At 42.0% G+C, this 25455-nt stretch overlaps 1 protein-coding gene across 1 annotated transcript in view; it reads left to right on the top strand.

Annotated features, from left to right (window-relative positions):
- AOAH (acyloxyacyl hydrolase) overlaps positions 1-25455 on the top strand; it is a 72891-nt gene that overhangs the window by 4199 nt on the left and 43237 nt on the right. Inside the window, exons 3-6 of the mRNA XM_030971447.1 lie at positions 9701-9796; positions 14275-14335; positions 15438-15537; positions 23077-23136. Of these exons, the coding sequence (XP_030827307.1) occupies positions 9701-9796; positions 14275-14335; positions 15438-15537; positions 23077-23136 (317 nt within the window). The remainder of the gene's footprint in view (positions 1-9700; positions 9797-14274; positions 14336-15437; positions 15538-23076; positions 23137-25455) is intronic.

Here is a 25455-nt window from a genome sequence, read left to right as displayed (position 1 = left end):
TGAGACCTAAAAATCCTTTTGCTGAGTCAACCTGACTGTTTCAGTGTGGCATCCTGAGAAAGAGATGCTGTGTACTTTTCTCTCAAAAATTAGGCAAGAATGAACCTTTCATATGCTCAGGTCTTTACTTTCCCATCTTCCAAATGAGGAAAGTGCTGCCCATTTCAAAAGGGAAGCAAAGTTTTACTTAAGTTAATATTAAGATAGTACAGTAACACTGGTAAACTGTTGACACTGGTGTTAATGTTTCATCATTTTTCTGCTGATTTTTAAAGCTTTTATTCAATTCCACCCTTACCTACCACAGAGCCCTGGAAGGTTTTTTGCAAATTGCTCTGCTCTCTAGCAAATAGGTGACTTCATCCAGAGGTACCTGAAGCAACCTCAGGAAAGGCAGAAGCTGCCCTGGAAGATGCAGGAAGTGGAGGGGACACTGAAAGATGGATGGGAACTTCTGTATTCATCTTCCTTCAACATAGTAGGAAAGGGAATTTGGGGAATGGTAGATTAGTCAGTTAAACATCAAATCCTAGAAAAATCCTGCAATAGTTAACAAAACTTTTTTAAAGCACCTTTCAAAAGTAGTGTCAGATCAATCTAATTTTCTTTGCCAATGGGATAATGCCATGTAGACATGGAATAAGAGGCAGATATTGTAGCTGGGCTTTAGTAAGGCTTCTGGCACTACCTCAGCACTAATCTCAAACTTGAGAGTGTTTGTAATGTTTGACAGCGATTAAGCTTCTACAGGGCAGAACAAAACTGATGGGTAGTCTTTATTGAGAGAGTAATTATGAGTAGCTCACTCCCTAAGCAAAAGAATGTACAAAATCAGGTCTTTCTTGGATTTCTCTTTTGAACATACTATCATTCTATATTTTCACTAGCCAGGGTAACTAGCTATTAAATTAAATCAGTTCATGTAAAGCTGAAATTGTTTGCAAGTAAAATTAGGGCAGAATTAAATTCAAAACAAGCTTGACAAGTTGGAGTACTTGCATCCGAAAAGGTAATTTCAATGTGGGAATGTTGAAGGCGCTCACTTCAGTGGGAATAGTCAATGACACACACAGCAGATGAGGATCAGCTGGCTGGGTAGCATCCCTAAGGAAGATGATCTGGGCTTGTAGTGGCACAATGATGGCATGCTGTCACAAAGCACGCACACACGGCACGCACTGAGACATGCGAACAGAAGTCAAGCTTGCAAGACATGTGAAGTAACCTGTTACCTTTCTCAGCATTGACAAAGCCTCAGAGGAATTTCTGCCTTCCCTTTTGGGGAAGAATGATGCAGAGTGACAGGAGGTTTCAGAGAAAAACAGGCATAAGCTATAAAAGAAGAGTGAATAAATTAGAGTTAATTAGTCTGTAGAAGAAAAACTGGAGGAAAGACATATCTGTCCCCGAAAGCATTAAAGGTGTGATCCATTCTTCAAGTAACAGAAATGGGTACTAGTGGGGACATTCAGGTTAGGAAGAGGATTTTCTTGTGACAGTGATAAGCAAACAGAGTAAGAAGAAGTTCCTGAGAAATCTGTAGAAGACCTCATTAGAGATCTTTACAAACTGTGTCTGCCCTGTTCCTTCAGAACAGCCTAGATGGTTTAGGTCATCTGTTAGGGCAGAGGTTTTGTAAGAGGACTTTCTCCAGGCCAGCATTTCTGGAGTTGTGTGCTGTGGCTGCAAGAAGCATTTGCAAAGAGCAGCATTTATTTGTTTTCCCCCCACAGCAGACTGCCCTGCTCTATTGGCGATTAACTTTGGTTGCCCTTTTCAGAACGAGGCGTTTAGTCAGGGAGCCCTCAATAGAGCCAGACAGCAGTGCTCTCCATTTTCTCTGCTAGCAAGCAGAGATCCTGTAGATCAGCAGCCAGAAAAGCAAATTTCCCCATCTTTGTGCTCAATATAATGCCATTCTCAGCAACCTTTGTGGGTCACCACCTCCATTCAGCCAGGAGCACACAGTTCCTAGCATATGAAGAAGCATGTTTTCAAAACATATTTTCAGCTCTGATTGCGTTAAAGAACGGGTGTTTCTGAGCTACCAGCAGAGTAAAATGCTGACCTCTACCTGTGTTGATTTGCGTGGTAGTCATTGATCTCAACAGTTTGCCTCTGTCTAGCTGTGCATGAGTGCAGGGATGAAATATGCCCCTTGGAGTGGCAGCAGGACTGGTGGCGTTCGGAGTTCCTGATAACTTCACACAATGAAACATGCCAAATGGAGATGGAGGCTTTTAACAACTGTGCTCAGGCAGAGAGGCTGTGCACATATTGTCTGGGGGGGCACCATGACAGAACGTATAATTTACAGCTCAGTGAGTTCTGTAAAAAAGCCTTGCTCAATATCACAGAGCACAACAATGTATTTTACTCTAAAAGGTTGCGAATCTACTTTGATTACAGCTAAGTCAGTTCCAAGCCATAGCAGCTCTGCCCACTTCACCAGCATTGCTCTGTTTAATCAGCAACAACGTTTGACCTGATAAACAGCAATAAATACTAAATTTGACCCTAGCATTTTTCCCTATGATTATATTTTAACTAGCACAAACACAGGTATGGGAATAGTACAGTCGAGATACTAAAGCAACCACTCAGCAACTTTTCAGCAACTGATGGTAAAAACTTCCAAAATCACCCCAAGTCCTACTGAAATTATTCTAAAATATAAATACAGCTATTGATCACAATGAAAAGATGTGCTCAGCATGCCAACACATCCATATCTATGTGTGTAAATACACAATCACATCTATGTGCATTTGTACACATGGGTAGTCTTGTACATTCTACATTACTGATGCTTGCCTTGAGCATAATAATCATTTTATTGATTGTCTGTTTGGATGCTGATTCCCATGTGTGTGCCTCTCACTCTTGTTCATGTGTTAACCTTACAGAGAACTACTGCTCATGTTTAAGGCAATAATTTTTACTGCTTTTAGGAACTGTATATCTGAAAAAAAGTTTTTCTCGCATTCAGAATCCTGAAACGGGGAAGCCTTTGCAACAAGGATACATTTATCCACTTGCATTAACACCCCCTGCCAGCGTTCAGGTTTCAATAAATTTTCAATATTTTTTCCTGATTTGAAAAAGAAAAATGTGTTAGCGACACATATACATGCATAGTTTTTTTTTCATATTAATTAATGCAGAAAATATTTCTATTGGAAATGCCTAGGGTTATAGATTTTGTTAAATAGGGCTCTTTGAAGTGTAATGTAGGAAACACTAGGGATACATTTGGCTGCCAGGTATGGATACCAGAATCTTACACTAGATGGAAACTGAATTTTCTGTACTGTCATAGCTGTATCAGAGTCCTTGTTGTATGTCTAAATGAAGCAAAAATTAATGACTGGAGCTCTCAAGTTAGGGTGCCTGAGGTGTCCCACTCCTTTTGCATAAGCAACAGAAATAATAACTGGTATTCCAGATTTTGATGGAATTTGTTGCTAATAGCACCCAAAATGCTGCTATTTTTATACTAATATTTTAAAATTTTCTTTAGCCACTACACTATGTGTAATTTAATGCCCAGTGACAGGTTTGTTAATAATGTACCTTTTAGTCTTTACAAGATATTTCATAAGACTTAGCAAATTAAGGGTGAAAGGGTCTTGTATATGCCAACATATTTGAATATGGATACCTGTAATTATGTTCAATCACCTCAGTATCTCTGTAAAATACATTAATTCTGTAAATGGGATAGGAAGCAAAGTCTGAGTTAAAAGACTGTCACTCAGATCCATTTCCAAATTACCTTTCAAAGCAACAAATCCTCTGGCTGTATATGGGAAGATAACTGTCCTTACTTTGCATATACAGTTATGTCATTTGAGCTGGAATGAAATCTTGAGGTTATAAAGGGCTGTTCTTTGAAAGTGTCAGCTTAGTAAGCAGTGCAGGAAGGCAATATGGATATTGGGCCCTGTTAGGAAAGGAATATAATAGTAAGTGAGATGCTGGCACAGGATGCCCAGAGAAGTTGTGGAAGCCCCATCCCTGGCTTTGTTCAAGGCCAAGTTGGATGGGCTTTGAGCAGCCTGGTACAGTGGAAGGTGTCCCTGCCCATGGCTGGGGGGTTCAAACTAGATGATCTTTAAGGTCCCTTTCAACCCAAACTATTCTATGATTATATGAAAAAGAAAACATTCCTGGATTGTAAGTTTGCATAGCCACGGTCTCCCTGCACCTAGAATACTCACATGGGTGTCCCCATCTCAGAGGAGAAAACTCTATTTGTTATTATCTCCCCACATGAATTTCAAAGAGAAATGGTTGAAATTGAACTGGATTAGATTAATTTGGAAAGAGGTATTTTTATGCCAGAACAACAGTGTCAGCAGAAGGAGTAGCAATATCCTCTTTTGTAGACAGGTTCTTGGGTCTCCTCACCTGTAGGCTTTAAGAGATGCCTTGGAGCTTAGGATCATCTATAAATGGAAGAATCAAAGACTGTGTTTTAGGAAACCCTTCATCTTCTGCATAAAGCCAGGAATGGGATAAATGGCTTCATGTGTGCGGAGCCTTGCTGCAGGAGACAGATTTTTGAGGCAGAGTTTTGCCACATCACCAAGCAAGGCTCCAGTTCCTGCTCTACCAGGAGGAAGCAGAGTGGCTGCAGGGTGGCCACAACCTGGTCAGCAGGGTTTGCAGAGAGATATTTCTGCCCAAGGCCATTTTTTTAACTTGTGTCTTCTTTGTATTCTGGGGGTACATTTAATTTATGGCTGTAGGGGTGAGAAAGAAATCCAACATCCAGAAACATGAGCAAAGAATGGCAAAGGAGGATGTGCCAGGTGCCAGAAAACCCATTTAACAGGGTTTTACTCAGACAAATATACCTACAAATCTGAAACTTAGAGGGGCAGCTTTCACTATCCAAAAACTTCTTGACATCCCTAGGTATAATTCTAATTATAGAGCCTTTCAAACTTGTGCGGCAGAAGTGGATTTAAGTTAAATAGTCTGCTCAAACTGCCAGAGGCTTCACAGCTAAGCAATGAATTCCTCTAGTTCTGATTTTATTATTGGGGTATGATTTTTTTTTCCCTGAGCTTATTGGAAATGGCATTTTTTTTATTATACACTACCTTCAAATATATGGAAAGAAGTACTTCCTGATGTGTGAGTTTTCACCTTCCTGCACTGAGCCAAATGGTTATGGTCTTGTCTTATCTCTTCAGAAATTAATGGCAGATGGAACAAGCCATCGCTAAAAGCGACAGGCTTTTATTAATACCACAGTCTAGTTTCTAATGCCTGGTAGGTATTATAATGCCAATGAATTTCTTTCAGAGAAAAACATCCTTCAGCCTGTCAAGGTATTGAAACCTATTATTGAGGTGAGACAGCAGAATCAACTTACTGAAAGTTGTTTCTAAAGAAAATCGTGTGCAGCAGTTAAAAAAAAAAAAGTGCTTTATTTTATGATGCAGCCTATTTATGTTGCCTTATATGTGTCCAGCTCATGATGAGAAATCAATCACATCTAAATATCTAGTGAATTAAAAGCAAGCAATAGCTGCTAATGACTGGTCAGATCTGGATGTGCTTTTCTACTGATGCCAGAGCACTTAAATTTTATATTCTTGTACATGTCATAAGTAATTAAAGCTATGAGATTTTTACAGTCAAAGACATCTGATTTCCCCCTGCCCTTTTTAGTCTATAATTATTTTCCATTTTTAGCCAATGGAATTAAGACCTATTAAATACTAGTACAACTGCTCAGCATTTCTGCTCCTGCCACTCAGTGCAGAGGAAGATGATAAAAAGAGAGCAGGTTTGTAGTAAAAGCAAGGATAGTCTGAATTAACTTTCATAGACATTAACCTCTTGAAGTTTGCCTATAGCCCAACACCAGAGATAAGTTCTCCTAGAGGATAAATCTGAATTACTGGGGAGGCATGTTTCCATGAAAAAAAAAAAAAAAACAGGTAGAGCCTAGGTAGATTAGCCTCCCTCTGCTGCAGTGAGTCCCCTTAGAACATTCCTCCTCCCTCTTTACAAGGTTCCACCTTTTTCCTGAGTATTTTAGAATCTCCAGCCCAAAAAGTGCTCCTGATAGCATCAGCCTAAATGAAAGGCTTTGAGATCAGCAGAACCAACACATAAGCAAGCAACCCCCAGGGCACAGCTCACAAGGAGTAAGGAGGGGTCAGCCAAGGGCAACTGATAAAAGCCCAGGCAGATGTGGAGGACAGAGACCAGATCAGCCAATATCATATATGTTGGTGGAATGTGTTCCCTGGGAGCACCTTTCCTACCAGAGGGTCGGGAGACTCTCCAAATTCACTTCCAGAGACTCCAGCTGCGGTGCCTAAGGAGTGGCAGATCCTTTTGAAAATCAGCCAAGACTTTCTCTATCAGCTTGTCCCATGGAGTGTGGAATTTCATGTGGAATAACTGCACTTGAGGAGGGAGCATTTGGATAACCCAGGTGTGGTCTGCAGGTGCCCAGAGTGAGGAGGGTGTAATAGCACAAGCAGAAACATCCTCTCTGATAGTGAAGATGAGTTTATGAGAGCAAACATTTTGAAGTTCATCTTTGTGGGTTTTTCCCAAGTAGTCAGGCTGTTTTTATTGTTATTTATATTCATATAGCATCTAGTAGCCTGAGGTACTGCATTAAGTACTGCTCAGACTCAGTGTTGGCTCCGTTAATCCTCATGTGAAGCAGATTTGCCTTTGGGCCTGGTTCAATAGACACAAAGGTGTCTATCAGACTTAATCAACATGAAAAATTTTCTTTTAATTGCTGGGAGACTGCTCCTTGAGTGGGGCTACCTGCATGATTGTGTTTGTGATTAGGAATTCAGTTTATTTTGCAGAGCTGAACCAAAAATAGCAGGTTTCTTTTCTCACTCCCTCTGTGGTACTTTGACAAACATGAGAGAGAAACTCACATCTTCAGTGGGAACTGTCTTGTTGTAAAACAGAGAAAATGAAAATGTCAATGGTATTTTTATCCTCAGCCCAACTTTTTGGATTTTGAGCGGTTTGTCCATAATCTCTTTTTTCTGCAGCCGCTGGCTGCAGGTGCAGGAGCACAGGCAAAATGAGAAACACTTCTCTCTGCTGCAGTAGGTGACACTGTCAACTCTAACCTAAACAATTCTATGATTCTGTAGAATCCTCCAGCTCATGAAGCAAAAAAATGAGAGGTAAAACAACAAAAGCTGTGCACCTTGGAAAATATGAAGAAAATAACCTTAGAAAATATCTTCTCCCTGCCTCTCTGCTCGGACTCCTTTTTGTCTTTCTGACATCTAGACAGCATGATTGATAGATGAACATCTGACCTTGGTAAGAAGAAAGGAAAGCACAGAAAGATTGTGTGGTTTTGTGGTTAAGTTATCATTTAGGTAATTTAATTTTTCTGAGCCTCCATCCTCATGAATAAAATAGACATAGAGGTCAAGGCACGGGTTGTCTGCAGGTTGTTCATGTGTGTTAATAATATAGCCTTTATGTAATGACTTTTAGACGTGTTATGGTGTGTTTTCAGGATGTGCAGTGCCATCTCAGTGCTAAAGGCTGGAGTCAGTCCAGCAAGGCTATTACCACCCTAGCCTGGCAAAGGAGCCAGGGTCTGTTTTCTGTGCCTGAGGCCAGTGCAGGGCATGATTTGCACTAAAACAGCTGAAGTCTCTTGCACTCTTTAACGTCCACCACCACAACTAAGGGACTGCTGGATGTCCTGTCCCTGGAAACATTTGAGATCAGGTTGAACAGGGCTCTGAGCAACATCATCTAGGGGAAGATGGCCCTGCTCACTGCAGGGCTTGGACTGTAAAAGTCCCTTCCAACCCAAACTATTTTATAATAAGGCTGTAGTAAGGTTAAACCTGGACCAGAGAGCCCTGGCCTGTTCTTTGAGACCAAGACCTGAATACACTATACACTTCATCTTGGACCTCCCTTTACTTTTAGTTTGGATCTTTATTATTCAATTTTTTTTTTAAGGCTTGTGTTTTTAAATAGCTGTTAATTCCTGGGACTAGTCAGCCTCTGGCTATTTGGGGAATTGGGGAGGGGGGCAGGAAAGAAGGAATATCTTGCTTCAGGGTTTTTCTTGGTTGTATGTGTCTCCATTTATTCTTCAATTCTTTTAGGCTGACTGGAGGTAATGGTTCCTAGCATGCTTTATAAATCATTCTGCAGAGGATCTTGAGTGAGCCTTTTATTTAATAAGTATGGGGAAGTGGCTTTTATCCCTGCAAAAGTGGTGACAAATTCGCTGTAATTTCTTCTGGATTACTGTATTTGGGATAGAAGAAGTAATAGAAGAGTCAAAAATATTGGTCTTACAGCAAGTTCCAATTGCCCTATCTTCTCTTTTACTTGCTATAGAAGCATCAGAGTTATTTACGTTGAAAAACAGCACTTTGATTTAATAGCACATAGGTAGGGGTGCTTGGAAGGACTTTAGAAGCTCACTTTGAAGAGTTGTGCAGTCTGAAAACCTGAACATTAATGTTCTTGAGCTTTGGAAAAAGGTGAGTCTGCAGCCACATCAGATTGCTGCAGCTCACTTCCATTTCTAGACCCTACTAGAGCAAGTGTCTGAGATGAGATTACTTGCCCAGGAGAGGAAACAGAATTCTGTTACAGGGATTTCAAAGAGAAAACTTTATTCAGGCTGCTGGAACTGATACCCTGGCTCCTTGTCTCCTGTTGGCCTGGGATAAGTGCCTCTCTTGCACAGGCTCTGACTCTAGGCAGGGCTATCACAGGCCTGACTACAGTGGGCAGACTTGGCATCGCCAAAGCTGTGTTCCTCAAAAAATTGTGAAGCCACTGCAGAGAAAGCACAATGCTGGCCTACAGAAATTTAAAATTGACTTGAAATGAATGCTCATCATGTGGATTTTGAATGACTGTTCCATGGGGATCTATCTAATTGAATCTATTTAACCCCCAAAACAGCAGAGGGAAAGGTGCTGCACATCTCAAGAAACACTTTGCTAGCCCTGTTCACACCCAGATTAGTTATAAGAAATAACCAAATTCGTAGGTCATAGGAAGTGGTTTCTTTCCAACCACAGAGGCAGAGCAGAATGAACTGTGAAGTCATTTTGGTTTTAACGAATGTGTAGCTGGGCTCAGCAGCCCTGTGTGTGCTGAGCATCACTGGGCTTCCCCAGAAAGTCTGTGAAGAAATGATGCCATGGATGCTTTGTCGTGGCCAGCACACACATCTGTGGCGTGACTTCTCTTCTGTAGGCAGTCATAAACATTTGGTTTCTGGTTTTTGTACCTCTCTGTGCTGTTTGTGTGGAGAGGTATAAAGTCCTGATAAGTACAGACCTGTGCCTTTTTTCTTGTGAGATAAAATGAGAGAGCAGGTGATCAAGCAGGCAATTGTAACAATGGCTATCCCTTTGACTTCTCAATTTTCAACCTTGAAGAAATTGAGTAATTTTTCCAGGAGCACCATACAGTGCTGTAAAAGCCAGGCTGTTCTGTGTGCGCCTCTGGAATCAGCATCCTCTCTCTAATAACTTACAGGGTTTGAATGAAGGCAGGAATCCACTTATAATTTTTCCCCTTGAACACTGCCGTGGAGCATCTCAAGAAATGAAAGGCCCAAAGATGCCAGAAATACTTCTGTGGTGCAGGGCGCTTCATAACATTCACCAATAATGGTATTCCCTCTTTTTGGTTCTTTGTTTTCTTGAAGGATGCGTGCTCGTGGTGTCTGTCATTGAACAGCTTGCGCAGTGGCACAACAGTACAGTGAAGGCAGCTGTGGAGAGGCTGTGTGACTACATACCTGGTAAGTACCAAATAATGTGCCATATGTCGCACTGGTGCTGATGTATTTCCCTGTTAATTAAAGACTCACATGGGAAGTCTGAAAAAAAGTTATCCACCTCTTGTGCAGTACCTGAAATGTGTGTAGCTGGGAGATAGCAAGTTGCTATTTACAGGGAAGTCAGTGACATGGCTTCCCTTAGATTCAGAGCTGGGGTTTTGTCCCAAAAGTTAGAGTGAATGGGGCTATATTAAGCCCCACATACACATGAGCACCAACACATGCAGACCAGTTCTCTTCCTTTTTCTCCCCTTAGTCTCTTTGTTAGCAGCTTAAGAATAGATTCCATGTTTGCCCCACCACTCCTCCTGCTTGTTGACACGTGTCTTTGTCGCAACAGTGAAGATGAAAATGTTTTCAGCGGGTATGGGAACTGCTATTGTAAAATTTTAAAAATGAGATGAGGCTAACAGGTGTAAGATGTGAGCATTTGAAGTGCACACAAAAGCTACTGAAATGCAATTTGTGATACAAATTTCAAAAGCGATATCTATCCCATGTGAATATATGTAAGATTCCCCTTTTTCTGCCCCTTATTTTATCTACCCAAAGGAGTCTGGAGCTCCACAGGCACACCCCTAAATAGAGAACAGTTTGAATGCCAGAATAGCTGTGTGCCTCACACACCAATCCTATAACTATTTAAGTAGCTAGATGTCACATTCATGATATCTTTTTAATGTTATTAATGTAAAAAGATGGCTTAGGATTCTTCATTAAAATGTCATTTTTATATGATTTCATGAATCGTGTCTCTGAGAAACCATCTCGCTCTGTAGACCCCAGTTTCACAGAGGATATGTGTAGAATATTAATTCCCTCCTTTCCAAGGAAGGATTTCCCAAGGCAGAATGGGGCAGGGAGCTAATTGCTAGGATTCATTCATTGATAGAATGACGCTTATCTGATTTCTATTCCATAAGTCATATCCTCAGTGTTGTAAATTACAGGCACATAACCATGAAGTTGCAATTAGAAGCACTGATCCTGCTATTAAAACACAATTTTCTTCTTTAAATTATGACATGCTAGCTCTGTGCTCATGATTCACTCAGTGGACCTTGTTCTTCTGACATGTCAAGATATTTCTTTTCAGCTGCCATTCTTTACACACATAAAATCCTATTATCCCTTTAGTTGAATCTGTATAATCCAGTTACCTTCTGAGATGCATGGATATACCCAGTAGAAAAAAAACCCGACCCTGAACTTGAAAGGAGTGAAAAATCCTATGGATTGTGTGGGAGCTACAGTGTAACCCAATTTATCCTCTCCTGGGAGGTGAACACTGCAGCCCAGCAGGAATCAACAGTTTCCTCTTGCTGCTTGAAACAGTAGAAAAGCTTTGGATGCTGGTGAGGAGCAAACCTGCTAAGGCAGGTCATGCATTTCACACGGAGAGACAATTTCATTGTTATGCACATGCCTACAATCCATAGCAAGAATAACAGCAACAAATTAATGGCAGCGAGGCCTTTCCTAAGGCATAAAAACCTTAGAAAGCAGGTTTTTTGAGGGCCCCCTATAACTTTGATTACAATTGAGTCAGGTTTGGATCAAGCCTTCTGTAAAGCTATGTGATGTTCAAGAACAAAAAATGCTTAGAGAAAAAGAGAGAAAATGTCAGTACCTGTCAGTCCCACTCAATCTCACGGGCTGTGTAGAAAACAGAAGCACAGCTTCATTTGTATGGAAATACTTGGAATGTGTGTGATTCAAGCGACATGGCAAATAGACCTATGACAATTAGAACAGAAATGTCATGAGTGAAGAAGGCTCTTGAGCAGATAGAAAGGCCAGGTCTGGGGGAAGGGGCAGTATTTACAGTATAAGAGGTGTTGTTATCAAGAATGTATGTTTACCTGGATACTGGCTGTCTGCTTGATGACACAGAGGTGTCTGATACCTGAAATGTGCTTTGAGACCCTCTGCCTCCGGCTTTGCCTCTGAGTCATGCTCTGCTTCTGTGTTGACCACGGCTGTGTAAACACCTTAGAGCTCAAGTGCAAATGGCAATGTGATAATAGCATCCTTTTTGCAAATATTTGTTCTCTGGGACTCAGCCAGCGTTTGTGATTCCAGGACTATGAAGCTATATAGAAAAACCTTCCGGACTGCTCTTAGGGGATCTAAGGCATCTTAGGGGATCTCTTTTACCTGAAGCAAGTATACTCTACATTTTTCCCTGAATTTTCCAGCATTTAGTTTTGTTTAAGCTCTTTTTTTGCCCCTGAACACCCACAGTTATTCATATTTTTTCTCTTTCTCTCCCCCTCTTTTCTGACTTACACTGCTTCTTCTTAACAGAGATTTCTCTTTGCAATATCCTCTCCCTGTGTGTGTTAGCAGAGCTGGAGATTTGTGAACACATGGATGCAGCCTGGCTCCAATGGCAAGTCCTGTAAATGCTGTCTGTGGCTTTGGTCTTGGCGTTTTGTTGAAAGCCAAAGCCTGAATGGCATCTCAATCTTCCAAGAGGACTTCACATGCTCAATAATAATTTAACATTATTACTATTCCTTTTACCTTTCATCATTTTTTACACCGTGGGGTAATTGCTCATTAAGTTTCCTATGTGCATTAAGGAAATCAGTGTGACCAGCAAAACACCTATATCAGCTCCCCAGAGCCGATAGGCAGCCAAAGTCTGCTCTCTTCTCAGACACCAGGAGAGGTTACAGCAGCCAGCTGGCTCCTCCAGAGCCAAAAATGTTGTGGAAACCAGCTGGTTTGGCAAATTCATAAGGAGACCATCGCCTGTGATGCACTGGGGAGGTGTTGGGGAAGCCAGCCACGTTTGCCTGCAGGCTACCTTAGGGAGCCAGGCACCCCACTGGCAAGCCTCATCAGAGAGTATTCTAATCAGCAGTGATGCCAAACACAGGGTTATTGATGTCTGCAACATCTTTCATTTTAGGTGAACAAGAATAAAATCTAATTCCAGTCAGGAGACCAATTTTTACTTGCAGATTGCTTCTAAAGAGCCAATAGTGAGGAGTTATGCAGCAAAGGAGGCAAAGAAATGAAGCTAATAACTTGATTGAAATAAAACACCTGTCATGGAATAGGAAAAATCAGCTACTGTAGTTACAGGAGCTGCCTGCAACACCATGAGTAGGAGGGTGTTGGGAAAATTAATCTCTTCGTTCCCTGATATGCCTTCCTGGTGCCAGTCCTCCTTTCTCAGGTGCAAGTTGCCAGCTGGGGTGCCTGCAGTCCTGGCAGGAGAGCAGCTGTGGGAGCAGGAGCACAGCCATGCCCACCAGTGGAGTCCCTGCCACAAGGATTTGTACCCTCCACACAGCAGAATTACCCACTCTGCATGCAGCAGCCCCCCAACCCTGGGCATGTCCAGCCTGGCACTGGTTAAAATGGAATATTCAGCCCAAAGTCAGAGGGAAGTGACTGTTTTGAGTGTTTCTGTGGCTTTTCTCTGGGAAAGATGAGAATACCCTGTGCTTTCTACCCCAGGTACAGATAGTTATCTGTCTGGGAAATGGGGTGCAAGAGAAAACTCTGAGGAGTTTGAGGAGCTGCAAGTTTGTTGTCACAGCACTTGTGTGAACCTGTCTCTTATGACATTTCACAGCACCTCCCCAAGTGGAGCAAAGCCTGGCACCTCCTTTGCAGGATATGTATGCATGGTTAACCAGCTCTAGTCTGTTCAGGCCAAGAAACATGCAGTTTTCCTTCATGGTACTGTCAGATCAGTGCCCTGCTTGTATTCAAACCCTCTCGCTCCCTCAGTGTCTTTGCTCAGGTGCATGGATCACCTGTTATTTTACAACAGTTCCTTAAAGGAATCTCTGATGAACTGTCTTATCAATGACATGCTTCACACATATTAAGGAAACCACCTGAGCCAGCATCCCAAAAAGGCACACGGCTGTAGACTGTGAAAGGAAGTCAAATGAGAAGTGTCAGGCATTGCTTTGAATGCAATTACTCCTGCACAACTCCTGCTCTACACAAAACATATTCTCTTAACTCCACAAGCCCCCAGAAGCTCCAAGGCAGTTCTAGGAGTCGCATCAAGCCCAATATCACTTTCTGCACTTTGATTTATGTGTTTGTTTTCATTCTTCTTCCAGACCTACTGAGATGTTTGTTTAAAGTGCTTAGAAGATTCTGTGGCATGCACAATTTCCTTTGACTTTTCCATTATGCCATACTCAGAAAAATTAACAAAAGCTAGTTATCCTTTTTAGTCTTTATCATGTGTCTCATCTAAAGCCAGAAGGTTTTTAGGCAATATTAGAAATGCAGATTTTCCCATTCTCTGGTTATAGACTGAGGTCAGAGATTCACATGCCTTCCCCTAAGGTAAATCAGCATTCACCTTAATGAACCAACTGCTTGTGTATTTTGACTGCTATTAAACCAGTTTCACCATGTTCAATTACTTTAAAAAAACCCAAACTTTAAATTATGTTTTCTAGAAAAACTGCAAGGTTTCTGTTATGTGCTTGCTGAACTTTACGGACCACACATAGCTGAACTGTAAGTATTGCTGTGTCCTCTCAGATTTTTGCTTAGTTTGTTCTTGACATGTACAGATGTGCTGTCAGGTTGAAGTGGAAGGATTTCACTCCTAAAATCACATTCTTTTTAAGGCAGAGATGCTTCACAGTGATTCTGGTTTGGCATTTGGCACAGCTATTCCTGAGTGAATAAACACAGGCTGCCACTGGTAACCATTTTGATATTCCATTTAAATCTCAGATCAGGCCCACCTGATATAATTATCTTTTGAAATTCAGCTCATTTGGCTGAGGGAGGAATTTGAATAACCCATGTGTGTGAGACAGGTTCTATAAAATCACACAGCTGTTGCCTGGCTCTTGCTTTCCATTCTACCTTTAATCAGGCTTTCTAATTGTCAGCCCCTACATGCTCTCAGCCCTGACCTTGATATGCACTCTTGGGGAAGCCTACTATTTAATCTAAGTGATTAAAAAAATAAAATGTAGGTCATTTTATTCCTCTTTGAAAGTTCTTAGTTTAATTAACAGAGCTTTTACTAGACCTTCTTCTTCCCTAGGGCTTTTATTTTTGTTTTTAAAACTAGCCAAGGGACTGCAAAGTGCTTACAGGACTAAGAAATGCTGTAATCAAACATTTTAATTTAATTCTTAATTAGCCCAGAGGTGTGTCCCAAAAAGGAAGAAACAATCCTAGCACTTGTGATTGGTGATTAAAGGTTAAGGATCTTTGAAGGATTTCTGGTTATGTTGTTGAGTTAATGATTGAACCTTCATATGTGCCAAATTGCATATGCATTAACTTCAACCTTTAAATCTTTGTCAGGCTTATGATTGATTAAAAAACTAGAATAGTTATAATGCATTTGATTCAGGTGCTGCATGTAGAGCACAGTCCTTTTTCATCATCCTGGGTTCCAGTTTTAAATGCTGAGTAGGATGTCGTGGCAGAAAATTGTTAGAACCCAACACTGTACTGAGCAGCGGTTATGGGCCACGGTGAAGTGAGCTGAGATTATTGTGTGTTGTGTTGGGAAGATTTACCTTCCCATGGAAATAGCTTCCACTTTCAAGAGCCCAGAAAAACATAATAGTCTTTGTTTATGCACCATTTCATTTAGCATAGACAAGGAAATGAATGCCGATGTGGTTTGCCATTCCTTGAGGCTGTGTAAACAGGATCCAGGACAACCGCTTTGTCATCTCTACTCTCCTCCAAAGGTGAGCTGGTTTCCAACTTTTCTTAAAACTACTGATTGTGGGATGTCTTTTAAGCTGGAATTGAGCAGTTTGAAGGTTTCCACTGCACATGCATTGTCTAGAGCATGGGCATTCCTAAAAAATATCTGTTTGAACAAAAGGTGCATAACACACATTAGCTGTGTGGACCACCATCCACTGGTTTGAGGGTGCGTGAAAGTCACAGGGCCAAATTCTCCAGTCTGGATCAGAGAGGAAGAATAGGGACTTTATTGTTAAGCAGTACAACAACCCAAAGCAGATACTCAGCTGAGGTTCTCTATGCCACCACATTACCACAGCACAACAAGTGATCCCCACATTGCCTGATCTGCTGTGACAGCCTGCGTGGGCACAAGTTACCTGCTGCAAATGCAGGGCTGTTTGACTTGGATTAGTCTGCCATGCAAGAGGTTTAGGCTAATGTTCATTATCTTTTGCCGCAGGCTGAAATCATATTTAATTACCACCACTTCTCTGATGTACAGTTACTTGCTACAGCATTTGCACATACTCGATTGCATGTCCCAGACCTTTGCTATACACATGTACATATCTGCATAGGTGTCTAAACATGTGCTGTTTGTTTTGGAATTCTTTTGTTTGTGAGGAATTTTTTCCGTCCCAGCCATTACACGCCTCCAGTCACACTCAAACCTGTGAGTGATGGGGGTTGTTTGGTGGTGCTGAAAAGCAAGCCATTCATTTCAGCACCTATTTTTGGAAATCTTTTTCCCTGCATCTGGATGAATTTCTAACTGCATGAGATGTTTCACACAGGGTCTAGTCCAACAGTCATTGAAATCAGGCAATCTTTTTATGGGCTTCAATGATCTGCAGTTCACCTCCAAGATGGATTTGGTTCTGCCAGTCTTAAGGTCTGGGAAAACATTGCCTCCCAAGAATGACAGTAGTATTTGGTTCATAGCAGGTGTGAATTTATGCTCCACAATATATCAACACAGAGATCTATGGGTGGGCAACCAGGGGTGAAAGAAAATGAGTGCAAACAGCAGAGATGGCCCACACTAACTCAACCCAACCAGAATATTGCCCAAACTTCATCAAACAGGTGCCATCAGAAATCCCCCATCCTGAGCTGAGGGTCAGAAGTGCAAGGTACCGCTTGAAGTGAAAGACGATGCAGGCAATGAACTGCGCTGAAACAGAGGAATGGGCTTGCCATGCTGCACAGTGAGTTAGGCTAAGGAGCCTGGAGAGATGGCTGTATAAATCAAAGTGGCTCCTGTGAAGAAATTAAAACACCTGTGTTGAAATGCTAGGCTAATCAGACAGAGGGGAAAGGATGCCACTCATGGGGTTGATGTCACATCTTTGTGAGCTCTTACCCATCTCCCAGAACAGGTGTAGGATCAAGGTCTTGTCTCCTTCCACCCCCAGCAACCGCTTCAGCGAGTGCACTGTCCATGAGGAAAATGGCTGAATGTGGTGGAGCTTTGGTTTATTTTTTTATTAAACAAAATTTGGACTCTTTTTTGCATTGGCTGGAGACTGTCCCTCTGAGTAAGCAGCTCAAGCAAACCCTCTTCCCTTCCAAGTGGTAGTTAAACCGCTTTCTGTTAAGGTATTTGTTTCTCAACAGGAATAAGGGAACTCTACCAAAAAACCAATTTTTTTACACTGACTGTGTCCTTCTTTTCGCCTCTCCTTGTGCCCCGAGAGAGCATGAGGAGATGGGAGGAGAAGAGCAGTGCTTGGAATTCATGCTCAAGTGGTTGATAAATTGTCCACAGTAACTCTGTGACTAGTCAGACTGAGTAAAGATGAATTATGGGTGAAAAAAATTAATATACAATCAGAGACACAGGTGCATAAAATGCAGTTTACCTCACATTTGCTTCTTTAGTTTGTAATTTGATTGATCACTTCAGTTTTATGAGTCTGCAAATGTTGGCGCAGTCCCCTGCCGAGTGTTTGAACAAGACTTTAATACTAATGACTGTTCTGTTCAACTCTATTGATTTTCAGGTACTTCACTTATTCATTTAGACTTTTGGATGCCCATTTTCCCAGAATTAGTATCATATTTGTACTGGCAAAGGGAGTGAAAGAAATAGCGTTACCCATCCTTGGATGGCAGCATAATGCTCAGGCTTTAATTACCTCTAAATAAAAAATTGGAAAGTGGAAAATATCAACATGCTTTTTCCATCATTAATTTATTTTCTTCTGTTTCTGCTCTGTTGCTTTAGTGAGGTTTTGTGTTTTGAGGAAGGAAGAGCCCCTGCTTCAGAGGCCTTTCAAACTGTCGACATAAGGGAGACACTGCAATCCATGTAAATGACACGTGCATCATTTTACATACTTCCCTGGTCTCTGACAAATTAGCCCAAATTATTAATTTTTTTTTGCCAAGCTGCCTGGAGCTATTAGCACTCTGTGATTATTCTGGAAGACTTTGCTCTAATTATGAATAAAAAATATTACTCCTTTCACATGGAGCTCAGTGTTCTCAGCACGGAGCTGGAGGAGAAGGGCATCCAGCCTGGGCAAGGGCAGCCCCCTGTTGCTGGGGCTTGGGCAAGGTGGGCTGCTCTCCCGGGAAGCAGTTTCAGGAGCAGTCCTCTGATACTGGTGGGGAAGACTGGAACATGAACAACAGATATTCTAATATGGGGTGCAGCACCACTCCAAAAGACTGACAGTAGTACAGGCATCCAAGATAGCTGGTTTAAGGTGACTGGATGATGTTTTAGCCAAAAATGTTTATCACCTCATATGCTGGAGGACTTTCTGCAGTAGGTTGTGTAATACAAGGATGTTCCTCTAGTGAGCGAAAAAGGCTGAAATAGGGTGAAGAGTTTTACATAGTGCCTACCAAGATTCCTTTCTGGCCCTGGGAACAAACAGGTTTGCAGGAGATTATTCTCAGCTTGTCTCTAGATTGTTTTAAGCCAGCTGGCCTGTTTGGTTAAATGACAATTTTTTAATTGATTTGTTGGGGCCAGAATAATGGCTTGACTTCAGCACTGTGGTCGTGCTCTAGCAATCACTAAAACAGTCTATGTTGGAAGTTTGTACTCCATCTTTCAGGGTGCCTCTTCTATTTCCCATCACTTTTATGCTCCACATTATCAGAGATCTTTCCGCTGCATATTTTGTCTTAAACTCCATCAATAGGATTTTGGTAGAAGTCATTTTTCATCAGCAAAAATATACATATTTATGCTCCTACAATTTTATCTTGCCAGAATAAGCATCACTGCCACAAGCACTCAGGCTGGTTTGTGTACCCTCTATCAGGTCTTTCACTGACTTTCTACAAAGCCACATCCCTCATGGGAATTACTGTGGTCAGTGTGCTGTTTGGCAAAGTAGGAGCCAACTAATTCTGGGTGGAAAAAAGAAACCCTTTGGGGTTTAGTAAAATTAAAATACTTCTGTGGCTATCTCTCATTCATCTTTCTCAGTAAAAATGTGAGCTTCCTCCTTGGAGGTGAGACAGAACCAAACTCCAGGGTGGGAGTGCTTCTGCATTCCTGATTAAGAGCAGGCTGCCAGTCCAAAGTAAACCTCGTGGCTGGGACCTGTTTCCTTCTTTTGAGACCATAAGCAGTAAAACAAACAGCATCTGGGAGGTAGGCTAGGGTCTGTGGAGCCAGATGCCTTCTTTTTAGCCTTTGTTCTTGGAAACGGGTAAAATCTACTGAAATGTGAGTTTCTGCTGCAGCCAGAACTGAGCCCTGAAGAAACTACCTATAGATAGGTAATAGCAGAAGGCACAGTCTGAGTGCTAGTTCCTCCTCTTTCACTTGTTTCTCTTAATTTCCTCTGCTCCTCTTCACTGGCAGAAAATAAAATAAACCCTACCCCAACTGAAAACCCAAACAACCACAAAAAGCCAAATCATACAATCCCAACGTTCCACCAAATAAATCCAAAGGAAGTAGAGTGGCATGGGGTTTGCAAGGTGGTGCATGCAGCTGTGCCATGCCAATGTAGAAGCTCAGGACCCTAGAAAACAAGCAGGCACAGAGAGATTTGGGGTGGGAAGGTGGCAGACAAAAGTGTGAGGACAGGGAAGCGTTGCTCATGAGCAAATCTAGCTGTGCTATTTGACAAGCTTTGCAGAATTTTGCTATCTTGTTACTCTTGGTTAAACGATGATGAAAATTAGTTAGAAGGGAAACTTGGAGTGTTTTGTAAATATCTGGTCTCCTGGGAAAAAGCTGGCTAACAAGGATGATAAATGAGAGAGAATTAAAGCTGGTTTGTGCATTTGTTTACTATGAGAAATACATCTGTTTGCCAAAAAGGAAATCATTACTAGGAACACGTGGTCTCTATGGAGAACACTGGAAGAAGGCAGTGAATGAAATCCCAGTGACACCCCACCCTCGGCCCCATCCATGGCTGGATATCTTGTGCACACAGGGTGGCAGGGCTGCTCCGGTTGGTGTGGATGGTGCTGGCTGCTCCCCAGGACTCATCCATCTGCTGCTGAAGCCCAGGGAACCCCCTCCTTGGTGGTGTTCTCATGCCATGGGAAAGAGAGGAGGCTCCTTGCTAGCCAAGGTGCAGCAGGGGAGGTTGTGTGGGTGGTATGGCCTTCAGTGGCAGGCTTGACATGCTGGTGTCAGCCAGGGATTACAGGTGAGCCGTGAAACCAGGAGCATTTTCTTCCCAGAGGATGTTTCAGCTGCCAGTCTTCCACAGTCCAACCTGGAATCTTGGTTGAAGGAACTTGTGAAGTGAGAGAAGGTGTCAACTTTAGTGCTTCAGAGAGAGCATTTTCTACACACAAGGTCATTCCAGCCTTTTCCTCCCTTGTTTTCTGCTTTCTGAGTGCAATATTCCTGCAGCTTTCTGTAGCATGCATTTCTCATGTGCGGCTGCTGTGACCAAGAAAGGTGTCTCCTACCCTGCCCAGCAGAAAAGGATTGATAAATCCTACCTCTCTGGGAATTTTCCTACTATTATACTCAATTTCAACCCATTTTTCACATCTGCCTCTCAAGTAATTTTATTGCAGAAATGACAGCAGCTGCTATTGTACAACATAACTATGGCAAACGTAAGATGCATGACTGGTTTTGGGGACAGCCTTTACCCAGGGGGACAAAACTACAAAACAATGTCTTGGCTCATTGCTAGCTTCTCTCATCTATTTGTGACATACCCTGATTTTTAGAACATTACAGACACCATGAATTAAACATGTATTAACTACATGTATTAATGTGACACATATATTAAAACCCAGCAGCTTAGAAGTCTGTGTTCCTTGCTGCTTATGCTTATTCGTCCGTATCCCTTTGTGTTGTTCACTATAAGTTTTTGACCCTTGAATATCACGGTTAATTAATTTGCTTTGATCACTGCCTAAATCAATTATAATGACATGCTAAATTTTATCCTCAGCGCAAAAATGCTGGCAATGATTACTTTAAATACAAATTAAGTCTGCTTTAATATTCTAATCTGGCATGCTGCTGTTCAATAAGGTGCCATCACATGAGGGACATTTTCTTTTTTTTCCAAATGCTGTAATAATAGCATTTGCTGAAGCATCCCTATTTTCCCCCTTGCTGAGTTCCTGTAGCCCTGTCCAGATGAATATAAACTTGTGCTGACTTTACCTCAGAGCCCTCAGACCCAGCTAATGTTAGGCTGGCAGTAATGTCCTTAGGCTGAGCTGTAGGAGGGACTGATAGCAGGTCATTTTCAGACAGAACAGTTTGTCCCCTAACAGTTTTGAGCAGAAACCAGGTGTTAATGTGTTTGTGATATTCTGGATTTTTTTTTCCATTTGAAACATTTTCAAAAATAATTTATTTTTATCTCCTTTTTTATTTTAAATTTGGGGTTTTTTGCCAATTCTCAAAGCCTGCAGAACATAAGTAGTTATTCCTGCTAAAAAGGAGCAAACAGGCAGTGCTTTCAGCCTTCATCATGCTGAATGCTGAGGAGGAGGACAGAAGCCATCACTTAGTTATGTCACATATCATATATCACAGATATGGCTGTTTTCAAAGGTGGCCTAATAAATGCAGCACAACATAGGAATTGTCATCACTGAGACACAAGAATACTGTCCTGAATTGAAAATGGAGCAGCAGGGGGAGCACACTGGTGTTACCTCAACCCTCCCAGACTCCTCTGACTGTCTCTTCTCTTACTTTTTTTACTAAATTTGAGTTATGAGAACTTCCTTTCTTATGGAAAGATATGGCTGAATTTAGAAAGTACTGTTCATCGGAGTTGTTAAACAGTTGTTAAATATTTTGGATGGCATGAGCATCCCCTCACCTCCATGACTGGGAAGAGTCCTTGCGGCAGGAGAAGCAGTGGGATCTTTCTGTGCTGTGATACAAGAAAAATTTCTTAAGGCCAGGTAAACGTTTAATGGCACAGTGTAGAAACAGCAGCTACTTATTGCCCATGCCTCAACACTTCTGCAGGCAGCACCCAGGGCTGTGGACCGCACGGGGTGCAAAGATGTATTTGTTGAGGTTTTTGCAATGGCAGAGCCTTGAGGAAAGCTTGGAGAGCAGGACCAAGGACAAAGGCAGTGTTTGGCAGTTCCTGGCCATGGCAAGCAGCCATCAGGGTGCATTTGACCTTGCTGCACCACACATGGCACATGTGTCCTCCTGCTGCCAGCAGAGCTGTCCTGGCTGTCACTCACAATCATGGATGGTGCCCCTTGCACAAAATTTCCTCTGCTCCTTCAAAGAGCTTGTGTGCAAAGGATATTCAGGATTTATTTGTCTATCACTAATAGTTGACTTATTTGTAACCCATGGCCTTATGATGCCTCTCCAAGACCTTTTCTTGGAATGGTTCTCCTGCTCTTTCTTTCTATGTAGGTATAAGTACCCACAATTTGGAGATATCCCAAAATGCCTCTTCAGCACAAGTTGGCATGGACCGACCAGAAAAACTATCTTGCCACTGTCAGCAAGAACTTGCTCTCCAGGGCAGGTATTTCCAGAATAAAAAGCTAACCTTCCTGGATCCTAAGCAGGGAGTTTTCCTTCCAAACTCTGTTCCTGCTTTGTACCTTCCTGCACTCTGTGTTCTCCTGCTGGGATGAACCTCAGCTGAGTGTAACCCTTATCCATGCAAGAGCAAATATTTCCTCTGTATCCTCTCACAGCAAGTCAGACTGATGTTACATGAGTAACGCTCTTTTAGCCTTGTAATGGATGAGTTTTCTTTCAGGAGGAGTTGCTAGAGAAGTACGTCCTCTGCAGCTCACACAGTGCAGTCAGGATATGAATTTCAGCTCTTCAGCTGATCTGGACTTTTCCTTGGGAAATAAATGATGCCCTGGAGCAAAATAAATGAACTCTTGCTACTGGAGTTTCATAGAAGGTGACTGGATAATTGATTGTTAGTCCAATAAAAAGTAACTGATGAGGAGTTTGTGGACTCATACATCATTTCTGTGCTGTGACTGATATTAAAATAGAAAAAAATGCTAGGAAATGGGGGGAAAAGTTGGTAGGATACTGGAGGCTGATCTGGTTGTTTTTCATTTTATTCTTACTCTCCTAGGTGGGACTGAGTGTTGCAATAAGAAAAGCAAAAAGAATTATGAAGACTTCCAAGGACCTGGTAAGCAATCGATGGCATTAAGGTGTTTTACTCTGTACTGGCATTTTATCAGGAGTGAGTCCTTGTTTGTTTTGTCTGACTATGAATCCTCCTGATTAGCATTGAATTGGATGCTGACTCATTCCTACTTGATACAGGATCTGCTCTATCAGGTGACACTGGAGGAATGAGAGGGAGAAATAAAGGGAAAATAAGAAAGTATGGGGAGAGCATAAAAAATAATGAAAAATGCAGCTACCTTGTAGCCGTATGTAAATGGGCGCCTCATGAACTGACCCCTTGCCTCAGAGCAGAGCAACTGCACTTTGGGGCTGTCTGAAACTCAAGCAATGGACTGAATGCAAATTCCGCATATTTTTCCCATATTTATGAGTTGCTACCTTTGCCTCTAAAATTTGAAAAATGGGATTTGAAATCTTTCTGCCTCCAACAGTTCTCAGATTTGTAGAGGATCTCTAAAGGGTAGCAGAGAAGAGTAGCAGCTGTTATTCTGCTAGGTTCACTTAGGTGAGTCAGTTCAGCCCTTGAGTTTATTTCCAGTTAAGTCACTTAATGCAGAGGAAATGCTTTAAGTGTCTGTGAAGAAATTATTTATATTGCTTATTCCTGAATCCTTACTGTGATGCTAGTCACAAAAGTGAAAACTGAGGTGCCTAATTAGCCTTTGGGCAGTTGCCAAATTACCAAGCCAGGGAAATAAACAAAGCGCTGGAGAGACTGGCCTCAGCTCCCGCAGAACAGCAACCAGCAGGATCTCTTATTCATTTCCCTTCCTATTCAGTGCTGTGCTACTGATGGCCTGAAATTTCTGCTCAAATTACATGAAATTTTTATTCTTCTCTCCTGGAGCAACTCCCCATGTTAACACCTGTAACGAGATGCTCTGAGTCAAGCAGGTCCTCTTTGTGAGCTGGCACGGGGCTGGAGAGGGACTAACACAGGAGTGCTACCCTGTGGGACACAATTCCTCGGCTTCCTTGCATGTGCTGTACCCTTGGCATATTGGGCTGAGTCCCTCACACGGCCAGCCACAACCCACTTTCTTGGGATGGGCGTGCCACATCCTTTCAGGCTGTCCTGGATAGGGTGGCATGGGTGCCATCAATCTTTCGGTGCTCCAAAATAGGCTCTCCTATTTTGCCTTTAGTCTCACATATCCTCAAAACTGCTCAATGCCCCTCAATACCTCCCTCAATCTCCATTGGCCCTCGGCCCCTTTCTGCTCCTAGCTACCTATTTGTCAGCGAGAAGGACAAACAGACTGGAAGCAGAAAGGTCACAGTTGGGTTTCAATGTATTTCCAAACCTCCTGCACAGTGCAAGGTCAGCTCAAATTAAAACACATATCATGTGCTTGCTCAGACCTCTCCTGCAGCTATTCCTAGAGTTTTTCCTGTAATGACCCTGGCTGAAACTTATTTTCAACCTGGAAAATAGAAAATAACATTTCTAGAGGCATTACTTCAGCTTGCAATTTCCCATTCACCCAGACTGAAGTTATTTTCAGATCCAGAAAAACAATGCAGTAAGAAACACAAAAGAGAATCTCTAGGAGGGAGCACAGTGTGAATCATGCTTGCATAAGCCATGTATCCCAGAGCAGCAGCATGTGATGAAAGGGTAAGGAAATCACCTGCACAGTCTCAAGGCTCCCAAATCATGATCCTACCTGCACAGGCAGATACACCTTAGTGAGAGCTGAGGAGCTCTCACTGCCTGGGGAGAAGATTACCTGGCTGAGTGTGTGGGTGAGGAACCAGAAACATCCCAGCTGTGGTAGGACATCCCTGCATAAACATCAGTGAAGAAAGAAAAACATTAATGTGGACTCTTTTATGCTCTGCCTTATGCTAGACCAAAAAGTCAAATTAGATCTGTCAATTCTTCCCATATCTGCTCTTTTGGTTACTTTTGCTGTATTGTATGTTTGGGGAAAGCCTTCTGAAGAAATTCTTGCAAGTTAAATGTCCCCATCCTGGCACGGCAGCTGTGTGTGACTGTGCACAAAAAAAGAGATGTGATGATGGCTGCTGTAATGAGAACAGGAAATCCATCTGGATCCCAGGATTTCACATTTACTTGGAATTTCTTAGGATCATTATGAGTTTGGAAAAAAGAAAAGGTAATCAGCAGATGTAGAAATGCAGTGAAAGCAGCTCAACTCCAAAAACTTTAAATAAATGTCTCCATTCATTAAAAGGAGCGAGCCATCTGTAAGGCACTGGCTTAAACCAAACACCAACAAGCATTAGGGGCTCATTGTTATTCTTTTTAGTAAAACCAATTAAAATAATTACCGAAATGTCATTAGGGAATGTT

This window comes from Camarhynchus parvulus, chromosome 2, assembly GCF_901933205.1.
Source record: "Camarhynchus parvulus chromosome 2, STF_HiC, whole genome shotgun sequence".
In the NCBI taxonomy this organism is placed as follows: domain Eukaryota; kingdom Metazoa; phylum Chordata; class Aves; order Passeriformes; family Thraupidae; genus Camarhynchus; species Camarhynchus parvulus.
The sequence above is the reverse complement of the archived record's forward strand: the minus strand, read 5'-3'. Positions and strand labels throughout refer to the sequence as shown.